Source organism: Chlorella variabilis (assembly GCF_000147415.1).
Source record: "Chlorella variabilis unplaced genomic scaffold CHLNCscaffold_12, whole genome shotgun sequence".
In the NCBI taxonomy this organism is placed as follows: Eukaryota; Viridiplantae; Chlorophyta; class Trebouxiophyceae; order Chlorellales; family Chlorellaceae; genus Chlorella; species Chlorella variabilis.
Genome location: NW_005435076.1, coordinates 1,258,322 through 1,268,323, shown reverse-complemented (window position 1 = coordinate 1,268,323; position 10,002 = coordinate 1,258,322). Strand labels below are relative to the sequence as shown.

General features: G+C 69.6%; 4 protein-coding genes across 4 annotated transcripts in view; 3 read left to right on the top strand and 1 right to left on the bottom strand.

Annotated features, from left to right (window-relative positions):
* Positions 1–82: 82 nt before the first annotated feature.
* On the top strand, positions 83–3,310 carry CHLNCDRAFT_134999 (hypothetical protein; the record flags this gene model as incomplete). Its single annotated transcript, XM_005847137.1, has 9 exons — positions 83–403; positions 599–755; positions 914–1,125; positions 1,303–1,455; positions 1,707–1,892; positions 2,008–2,148; positions 2,372–2,597; positions 2,776–3,041; positions 3,239–3,310. The coding sequence occupies 9 exons, from the start codon at positions 83–85 to the stop codon at positions 3,308–3,310; spliced, it is 1,734 nt and encodes a 577-aa protein (XP_005847199.1).
* Positions 3,311–4,161: 851 nt separating this feature from the next.
* On the top strand, positions 4,162–6,130 carry CHLNCDRAFT_134998 (hypothetical protein; the record flags this gene model as incomplete). Its single annotated transcript, XM_005847136.1, has 5 exons — positions 4,162–4,438; positions 4,539–4,630; positions 4,744–5,097; positions 5,230–5,359; positions 5,529–6,130. 5 exons carry the CDS (start codon positions 4,162–4,164, stop codon positions 6,128–6,130), a joined length of 1,455 nt encoding a protein of 484 aa, XP_005847198.1.
* Positions 6,131–6,759: 629 nt separating this feature from the next.
* CHLNCDRAFT_13364 (hypothetical protein) lies at positions 6,760–7,640 on the bottom strand (the record flags this gene model as incomplete). Its single annotated transcript, XM_005846926.1, has 3 exons — positions 6,760–6,868; positions 7,075–7,299; positions 7,480–7,640. Coding segments are annotated over 3 exons (495 nt in total), but the record flags the coding sequence as incomplete, so codon positions are not given.
* A 1,705-nt stretch (positions 7,641–9,345) lies between these two features.
* CHLNCDRAFT_134996 (hypothetical protein) overlaps positions 9,346–10,002 on the top strand; it is a gene marked incomplete at both ends in the record, with an annotated part of 5,756 nt that continues 5,099 nt past the window's right edge. Inside the window, 2 exons of the mRNA XM_005847135.1 lie at positions 9,346–9,537; positions 9,757–9,885. Coding sequence (XP_005847197.1) covers positions 9,346–9,537; positions 9,757–9,885 — 321 coding nt within the window. The remainder of the gene's footprint in view (positions 9,538–9,756; positions 9,886–10,002) is intronic.

Here is a 10,002-nt window from a genome sequence, read left to right as displayed (position 1 = left end):
CTTCATCCTGGGCCTGCTGGCCATCAAGGTGGACCACCAGGCCGCCATCTGCGACGCCGGCGCGCTGCCCACGCTGGTGTCCATGATCCGGCGCTACGCGGGGCGCAACGACGTGCACCTGACGGGCGTGCCGGCACAGACGTGCCGCCGCACGTCGGACGCCATCACCAACCTGGCCCACGAGAACAACGGCATCAAGAACAGGGTGCGGCAGGAGGGCGGCATCCCGCCGCTGGTCAGCCTGCTGCACAGCGTGGACCCCAAGGTGCAGCGGGCGGTGGCGGGGTCGCTGCGCACGCTGGCCTTCAAGAATGACGAGAACAAGAACATCATCGTGGACCTGGGATCCCTGCCCCTCCTCATTCAAATGCTGCGCGCGGAGGACACAACCATACACTACGAGGTGCGCGCTGTGGGGCGGCGCTGTGGGGGTTTGCTTGGCCCGCGCCGGGCCAGCCATGGTTGGGAGATGGGGCCACGGTGCACCGCAGGCCCCGCAGCCAGGCTGCACCCTGCCTCCTCGCCGCCGCATCCCCCGCTGCTGGTGCCGCGCGGCTGGCCCGCCCTCCCAGCTGCCCGCCCCTGGCCCTCCCCGCAGGCCGTGGGCGTGATTGGCAACCTGGTGCACTCCAGCGCCGTCATCAAGAAGCGCGTGCTGGAGGAGGGCGCGCTGCAGCCCGTCATCAACCTCCTCTCATCAAGCTGCACAGACTCGCAGCGAGAGGCGGCGCTGCTGCTGGGGCAGTTTGCCACAGGTGGGCCACAGGGGGCCACAGGGGGTCAGGGCCTGGCGCCCGACCTGCCGCACCGCCGCTGCCTGGCGCCGCTGCCTGGCGCCTCTCTCCCTTCGCCTGCCCCGCCCGGCTCCTGCCCCTGCCCACCGTGCGCTCCCCCCCTCCTCCCCCGCCTACAGCCGAGGGCGACTACAAGCACAAGATAGTGCAGCGGGGCGCGGTGCCGCCGCTGATAGAGATGCTGAGCAACGACGACAACCAGCTGCGGGAGATGGCGGCCTTTGCACTGGGCCGCCTGGCGCAGAACAGCGACAACCAGGCGGGCATCGTGGCGCAGGGGGGGCTGCCGCCGCTGCTGGACCTGCTGGAGACGTGCCAGTCCAACCTGCAGGTGGGTTCAGGGGTGTGTGTGGGGAGAGAGGGTTGCCGCCGACGGGGCCTGCAGGCAGGCAGGCCGGCCAGCGGCGCATGCACAGCAATGCACAGCATGTGCCTCCCTCCCTCGCAGCTCCCACCCATGCTCACCGCCCCCCCCCGCCTCCCTCCCCACCCTCACTTCCCCCCGCAGCACAACGCGGCCTTTGCGCTGTACGGCCTGTCCGACAACGAGGACAACCTGCTGGAGTTTGTGAGGGAGGGCGCGGTGCAGCGCATCCACGAGTGCGAGCTGGTGGTGCAGGCGTCCAAGGACTGCGTCAACAAGCTGACCAAGCGGCTGCAGGTGGGGGCGGCCGCCAGGCAGCCGTGCAGGCGCAGGCGCAGGGGCGGCCGGCGCCGCTCGCTCATCCCCGCAGCCTGGCCACTGTGGCCTTGCCCGCGTGCCGGCTCGCGCCTCGCCCGCAGCTGGGCTGCCGGCTGCCCTCCGGCCACCACCCAGAGGCGCCTCTCGGCCCGCCTCTCCCCCGCCCGCCCTCACCCCGCGGCCCCCTGGCGCTGCCCGCCCCGCCCCGCCCCCCCCTCCCTGCGCCCCAGGACAAGCTGTCCACACGCATCCTGGGCCAGATCATGTACGTCATGCAGTCCAGCCAGGCGGCGGGCAAGCAGCGCATCGCGGTGGCTCTCTCCCAGCTGACCTCCAAGGAGCAGCCCAGCGGCGCGCAGCTGCGCCTCATCTTCCTGGAGAAGAAGGCGCTGGACGTGCTGCTGGACATGGTGCAGGTGTGTGTGGGGTGGGGTGCTGTCATGTGGAAGCTGCTGCTGCACGGGGTTTCACTGGTGGGCTGGGTGCGTGTGCGGGCTGCATGCACTGAGCACCGCTCCTGGCTGCCCGCAGGACCCTCACATGCCCGTGGACATGCAGCGCTCCGCCGCCAAGTCGCTGTACCGCCTGGCGGAGAGCTGCGGGGCGGCTGACCGCGCGTCGGTGGACGACATCATGCCCAAGGAGCCCACGGTGGGGGGCGGGCGCGGGGAGGTGCGCATTGTTTCGGGGGGGTGGGGAGGTGTGCTGGCCGGAGCTACCGTCCCTGCCGGCGACTCCGGCCTGCCCGGCCGGCTGCGCGGCCAGTGGCACGGATGCCTCTCAGCCCGCGTCCTGCTGCCTCTGCCCAGCGTGCACGCTCTTGCGCAAGCGCTCCCCGCCCGCCGTACCCCCCCACACACCCACTACCACGCATCCCTCCCACCCCCGCCTGCAGCAAACGCTGCTGGGCGTGGCGTATGTGAACAACCCCAAGTCCAGCGACGTCACGTTTGTGGTGGAGGGGCGCCCCTTCCACGCGCACCGCGCGGGCCTGCTGGGCAGCTCCGAGATCTTCCGCACCATGTTTGACGGGCACTACCGCGAGAAGGACGCCTCCACCATCCCCATCCCCAACATCCGGTGGGAGGTGTTTGAGAAGATGATGGTGTGCATCTACACAGGTGGGGCGGCGCGCGGGGGCGTGGGGGGCTGCCTGCCTGCCTGCCCCGCTGGGCCGCACCCAGCTGGCAATCGGCGCCCACGCTGCGCACCGCCGGCGCCAGTTCCTACCCTCCTGCAACCCTGCAACCCACCCACTCGTCCCCTCCCCCGGCCCCCGCCCCCGCCCCCTTGCGCCAGGCAAGGTGGAGGTCACCCCGGATCTGGCCCAGGAGCTGCTGGAGGTGGCCGACCAGTACATGCTGGAGACGCTGAAGCACCTGTGCGAGCAGGCCATCACTGACCAGCTGGCACCCGACAACGTCAGCGCCGCCTACGACCTGGCCGACAACTACAATGCGCCCGAGCTGAGCAAGCAGTGCGCGCTCTACTGCCTGCGCGAGCAGCCCGAGATGGTCAAGGGGGGCAGCAAGACCACGCCCGCCTCCTACGCAATCGTCATGCAGGTGCGGGGAGGGGGGGTGTGGGGGTGGGGTGGGGTGGGGTGGGGTGGGGAGGCAGGCCGGCTGAGGCTCAGGGGCAGGGAGGGGCCCGGCCGCGTGAGCACGCGCTGGCTGCTGCGGCAGCTGCACAGCTGCGCGCTGCTGCGCACTCACAGTGCGTGCCCCCCGCCCGCCGGTGCCCCTGTCGCGTGTGCGTGCAGAAGATGGCGCCGCGCCTGCGGGAGGCCGTCACAGACGCCATCAACGAAAAGAGCAACGCCATGGTGTCGTGAGCGGCGCGCCTGGCACCCCCCCGGGCCCTCTTTAACTGGTGCCCGGGGGCGCCGCCGCAGCCGCCGTGGTGTGACCAGCCCCCCTTGAGCCTTGCTGCCTTCCCTTTGTGCCGCACCCTTGCCATTCCTTGCTGCTGCCCTCCCAGCTCACCTCCTCTCACGGCTCCTTGCTTGCCCCCTCCTCGCTCTGTCTGTACGCTGCTCTCCGGGCAGCGATGTGCCTGCCGTGTAGTCATATTGTGTGGCCTGCCAACCTCTTGCCCTCCCTCCCCCTTCTGACCAGTGCTGGGGACGATTCCTTTTCTCTCAGGCTATTAATGGACTGCGGTCCCTTTCAGTACAGCCAGTTTTCCCTAGAGCAGGCACAGCCTTTTCTGTAACGATGAAGAGGCGGGGCGCGGCACTGGTGGCGGGCGGGCACGATGGAGCTGGCTGTGACTGGCCGGATTGAGGTGGGTCAAGGAGATGAAAGAAGCTGAGGAGTCTCGGGGGATCAATGGGCAGAGGCACATAATGCAAGGCAGCTGCCTGCACGGCGCCAGATGGCGGGAAGCTCCCGCCAGCTGGCCACCCGGTCCCCATGTCTCGACCCGAAAGTTTCGGCCGCGACCCAATTCAGCTCGCATTCTCAAGTCACAAACACTGGTTCTGACTCAACCTCCTGCTTCCGGTCCCCCCTGCTGTGTTGTTTCGCAAGTGCCCGCTCCAAGCACACCCCCAGGGCAAGAGCCGGAGAGCAGCCACTTGTGGAGATTAGCCGCTTGTGAGAGCGGAGAGCAGCCGCTTGTGGACTCAGTCGATAGGCAACGCCCCATCCCGTGCACCCCGCCCGCCGCCGCCCGGCAGCCATCATGCCCACCGTCCTCTTTGTCTGCCTGCCCCTGGAGGGCCACCTGCGCCCTGTGACCAACGTGGCCGCCGCAGTGCAGCGACTGGGGGTGGATGTCGAGTTTGCGGCGCTGGAGCCGAGCCGAGCCACTGTGGAGTCGATGGGGGTGCCGTTTGTGTCCCTGGGCTCTGCCGAGCGCAAGACCAGCAAGATGGGGTTTGCGGAGCGCGTGGGCGACACCTCGACCCCGCCCGTTCCCCTGGACCAGTTTGTCGACAAGGCCGGGGCCAACTTTGCCGGTGAGCAGGGCTGGGGCGGCGCAGGGTGGCGGCCTTTGGCGGCATTGGCGAGGCGCTGCATCCAGCGGAAGGCCCTGCGCCACCCGGGCCCACCATGCAGGCTGGGAGGAGGCCGTGTACCCGCTGCTCCAAGCACACATGGACCGTGCTGGCGGGCGCTACGCTGCCATCGTCTCCGACCAGGCAACCATGGTGGGTGGGTGGGTGGGTGACGGGATCAGCCTGCTGCGCACCTTTACCGACGGCTGCTGCCCTGCACCCGCATGCCCTGCTGGCCAACCACCCCCGCCTGCGTTGCCATGCAGGCTGCCCACGACGCCGCGGCCGTGGCGGGCCTGCCGCTGGTGTCGCTGTACCAGCTTCCGCTCAGCTACTCTCTGGTCATGGGCGGGCACAACGAGTACAACATGCCTCGCTCCGTGCCTGTGGAGCTGCCCTGCTGCGTGCTGCCAGAGGCCATGACCTGGCTGCAGTACGCCTTCACCAACCCTGCGCTCAAGAGGCGCGGCGCGGCGCAGATCACCGCGGCCTACGGCCGCCACCGCGCCGCCGCGCGCGAGCGCCTGGGCCTGCCGCCGCTGCCGCCGTCCAGCGGCCCCTTCCAGCCGCCGCCTGGCATCCCGCGCAGCATCACCATCGTCGGCGGCATGATGGAGCTGGTGAGGAGGCGGGCACCGGGAGCCCCAGCAGCGGGCGGAAGCGAAGCCCTAGTTGCTGCTGGTTGCTGCCGCTGCTGCACAACATGCCACCTGTACTGAACACAGAGCCGCTGCGCGGCTTACCCACCGCAGGAGACCGAGCGGCCGCTGCCCCCCGGCTGGCACATGTCGGGCCCCCAGGTCCTGCCGCCCGTCACGGCGCCGCCGGTGCTGGATGGCGACAAGGATGCCGAGGTGGCAGCCTTCCTGCGTGCGGCACAAGGTGCGGGGTTGTGCATGCGCGGGTGTGGGGCCAGCTAGGGGCCGCCTGGCCTGCGCGACTCATGCACGGCCGCTGCATCGTTCTCGCAATGTTCCATGCTCCCTCTCGTCAGCCACACCACCACCACCACCACCCACCTCGCCTCCCGACCCTCCCGACTCCCACGCAGACGCCGGCGAGCCTGTGGTTTACGTGGCGCTGGGGTCGCTCGTGACGCCACACGAGGCGCTGGTGCACGCCATGGCGGCGGCATTCCAGGCGGCGCCGGGGGCCCGCTTCCTGTGGGCGCTGCGCCAGGCCTCCCACGCCTTCCTGCCCCCCGACCTGGCGCCGCCCGCTGGCGCCGGCGGCGGCAAGGTGCTGGTGGTGTCGTGGGCGGCACAGACGGCGGTGCTGGCCCACCCTGCGGTGAAGCTGTTTGTGACGCACGGCGGCCTGGGCAGCCTGTCGGAGGGGCTGGCAGCGGGCAAGCCGCTGGTGGCGCTGCCCTTCTTTGCCGACCAGCACGTCAACGCGCACCACCTGGCCAACCGCAAGCTGGGCACGTACGTGGACGCCTCGCCCGCCGCCGTCGGCAGCCTGGCGCGGCGGCTGAGCAAGGCCATCGGCGAGCTGCTGGGCGATGCCGGCACGGCGCAGCGGGCGGCGCAGCTCGGGGAGAAGCTGCGCAGCTGCAACGGCGCAGAGGTGGCTGCACGCAGGATCGCCCAGTTTGTGGGGGAGGCTGCTGGGGGCGGCGCGGCAGAGGTTGGCGACACGTCGGCAGAGTAAACGCTTGTGGGACAATCAATCAATCAATGCACGTTTTGCATGCCATTCAGCCATACACTGTTGTCGGTCGGTCCATATCATGATATCAGTGTCCTGAATCGAGTCGGAGTATCGAGGCAAATTGCAACGCAAGCAACTGTGCAACTCGAGAAGGGACGCGCCCAAGAAGGGGCGGTGCCGGGCGTCAGGCCTGGAGCGAGGCGGTCGAGGCGCTGCTGCCGTTGGCTGCCAGGCTGCCGCCGCTGCCGCCCGCCTGCTGCTGCTGCTGCTGCTGCTGCTGCTGCTGCTGTCGTAGCTGCCGCGCCTCGGCATACTTGGCGCTCAGGTGCTGCATGACCACCTTCTGGGGGGTGCCCGCCGGCAGCTCCTTCCTCACTGCACAGCCAGGCGCGGCAGGGAGTGGAGGGGCACGCGGTGGGTGGCCTGCTGCCCGCCTGCTGCGCCTGGCTGGCAGCGCTGCGTGCGCGCACAGGCACGCTGGATGCACAGCGTACAAGCAGGCAGGCAGCCACAGGCCAGCGCCAGGCGCCCACCCCACCCTGCGCGTGGTTGTCCTTGACAAACTCGATGAATTTGGATGTGGCGGCGGAGCGGGGCTTGGCGGGGGTGCCGTCGGCCTTGAAGCGCCCCAGGAAGGCCAGCGGGGAGCGGCAGGCGCCGCACACCTTCTTGGCCACGTCGATGCTGTTGCTGTGCCGCCCATACTCCTGCAGGCACCCGCTGTTGGTGCACTGCCACCTGCGCGGGAGGAAGGACGGCACGCCAGCGTTGGGGGGCGGACGTCGCAGCGGGCACGGCGGGCTGGGTGGGCCGTGGGGGCGGTGGCAGCGGGGCCAGCAAGGCAGCCAGCCGTCCCCTATGGCCCTCACCATCTCCAGCGCCGGCGCCGGCGCCAGCGCCACAGCAGCATGCCACCCGCAGGGGTAGGCCCGGCAGGCGGCCACCTGAAGGGGTAGAAAATTTCGTAGGCGTGGCAGGTGGTGATGTCTAGGTGCGTGTACAGGCGCATCGCCTTGTCGGCCCACGCCTTGAACACGGGCCCGTGCGGCGGCTTGGCGGTGTGGTTGACCAGCCAGGCGGCCACGTGGCACAGCTCGTGGCACAGCGTGCGCTCCAGCTTGCTGAACCCGTCCAGCACCTTGCTGCTCAGCTCCACGCGCGCGGTGTAGCTGCGGGGCGGGGCGGGGCGGGGCGGGGTGCGGCGGGAGCTCGGGGGTGGTGGCCTGGGCGGGCCAGCGGTGGCAGCCTGCTGGCGCGCAGCCCGGCCGGAGCGTAAACCCCGGCTGGCCAGCTTGCTCCAGGCCCCCTCCCACCCGCTCCCCTCCTCAGCTCACATGGGCGGCGCATACGGGTCATCGGGGATCTCGCGCCGGTAGTGCGTCAGCCCCGCCGTCGTCAGCAGCCGCGCATTCCACCTGAGCTCCAGCCCCGCCGGCAGCTGCCCTTCAAACACGGTGCGGTTGAACTCCTGGAACAGCTGCGCGGTCAGCTCCTCCCGCTGCTTCTTCCAGGCTGAGGCGGACAGCGGGCGGGACCCCGGGGCTGCCGCTGTGACGCCGCCGCCGTGCGGCGGCGGTGGCACCGCGTGCTGCTGCGTGGGCTGCCGGCTGCGGGGCGGCGGCGCGGCGGGCGCCGGCCGCTGCTGGCGCGGCGGCGGCGGCGCCGGTGCAGCAGCCGCGCCAGCGAGCGAGGGGATGGCGGCAAAGAAGGGCGGCAGCTCGGCTGGGTTTCCACCCTCGCCATCCTCCTCCTCCTCCTCCTCCTCCTCCTCCTCCTCCTCCTCCTCGCTGTCTACCACTACCCTGCACACAAGCAGCCGGTCCAGGGGAGTCGTCATGCAGCTGGGCAGCGCCAGTGCTAGCACAGCCTGCGTGCACGGAAAGCAGTCAGTGGCCCCACTCTACCGCTCAGCTCTCCCTGCCATCCAAGGCTCCCACCCGTGCTCACCGCTTGCGTGCAGTGCTGGGCGCCGCTATGCTCCACTCCTCGTCAGAGTCGCTGTCACTGCTGTCAAGAATCTCTATGACCTCTGGCTCTGCTGCTGGCGGCGCACGTTGCGGTGGCGGCGGCAGGCGGGCCTCCGCCGCCGCTCCCGCCGCCGCTGCAGGGCCAGGGCTGCTGGCGTCCAGGCGTGGCGAGGCATGTGGCCGTGACCTGCTGGGCGAGCAGTCTGCCTCTGAGTCGTCGGTGTCCCAACCAAATGGCCGCTTGCCCCGCGCGGGCACTATGTGCAGCTCCTCTAGCAGCTCCTGCAGCTCCTCAGAGTCCACGCTAGATGGGGCCGGCGACCAGCCGCCATCGCCTCCAAGCGGCAGCGAGGAGCTGGCCGTGACGAAAACCTCACCGCCGTCGCTGTTTCCCGACATCTAATGCACCAGAGACAAGTTGTGATGCACGGGGCGAAAAAGGGAGATGTCAGAGTTTGAGCGGCGCCAGGCGGCCGCTCGCCGCCAGGCGGTTGTGCATTTTGGGGTCTGCTTGCAATTTGGGTAGCTTTGTGCAGAATTTGTGGGGGATTAGACTCACATCAGCTTGATCATGTCAAATCTCGAATCCGGCAGCAGCACGAAGCGCAACGGGCTGAAACGCAGCCCACGAAGCGGTATGCGTCCAGGTTGGCTGGCGGCTTGCAGCGCCGGCCAGGAGTGCAGAATGAGAGCTTCATGTATGCTGATCGCTCTGTGTATTCAGATGCAACCTATTTCGCGTTCAGCCTCAATCAACAATCAGGGAGGGTCGCAGGGCGGCAAGGGCGCCGCCACGCTGTGCGCACGCTCGGCGCCAGGTCAGATGAGCCCTGCAAGCCCTTTGGACCCTCCAGATACCCTCTTCGTTCGCTCTGACGCTTCCCACGCAACCCTGACCACCTTCTGGCTCGGTTAGGCACAGGCGGCAGCCATGATCGTGATCAGCTTGGACTAAGCTTCACCCCTGGTGCGCACGCTGCCTGGGTGACTGTAGGCTGAACCGGGCAGACGAAGAGAGGCTTGAGGGCCGGCGCGGCTTTTCCTTCTCCCGCGCGCCGCCGCCCACCGCCCGGCACGCAGGACATCCTGCTCCGCCCTCTGCCCTCCTCCGCGCTTGTTGCCATCGCCATCATGATCAGTGCGCCCATACTCATGCTGCAGGGAGCCTCCCAGTGAAAGCAGTTCCATCCAGGCGTGACAGGCGGAAGGGCGGGGCACCTGCGCTCCTCGCGGCTGCCCGCGGCCGCCATGTCTGGGGGCCTGCAGTACCGCAAGTCGGCGTCGTTTGGCGGCGCCAGGGCCAAGGCTGCCGTTGACTGGGAGGCGTTTGATGAGGCGCTGGCCCGGGTGGACCCCTGCTTCTCCGACCCTCGCTTCGACTCGCTCAAGCATGTGCTGACGGTGCTGAGCAGCAACAATGCGGAGCAGGAGGTGGAGGAGGTGCGTGCTGGGCGGGGCGGCGGCACGCCAGCTCACCCAGCTTTGCCGCTCGGTGCACTCCGGCAGGCAGCGGCTGGCGGGGCGCTGGGCTGCCGGGACACAGCCTTGGACCGCCTCCTCCGCCTGCCGCCAGCTGCCAGCCGCCAGCCGTCCTGACGCCCGCCCTGCCTCCCCCTGCCGCCTCGCCCTGCCCTGCCCTCGCGCCCCACACTGCCGCAGCTGCGGGAGCAGCGTGCGGCCATCGAGGAGCTGGTGGATGCTGTGGTGGAGGGCTACCACGCCGGCTTCAACAAATCCATCCACAACTACTCCCAGATACTGCGCCTCTTCACAGAGTCCAAGATGCAGGTGGGGGGCGGCGGGGGCGGGGTGCGGTGTGTGGTGTGTGTGGGGGGGTGGCTGGGAGGTGGGAGGGAGGCGGCTGGGAGGTGGCAGGGAGGCAGCACGACCCCAGGGGAGTTTGTG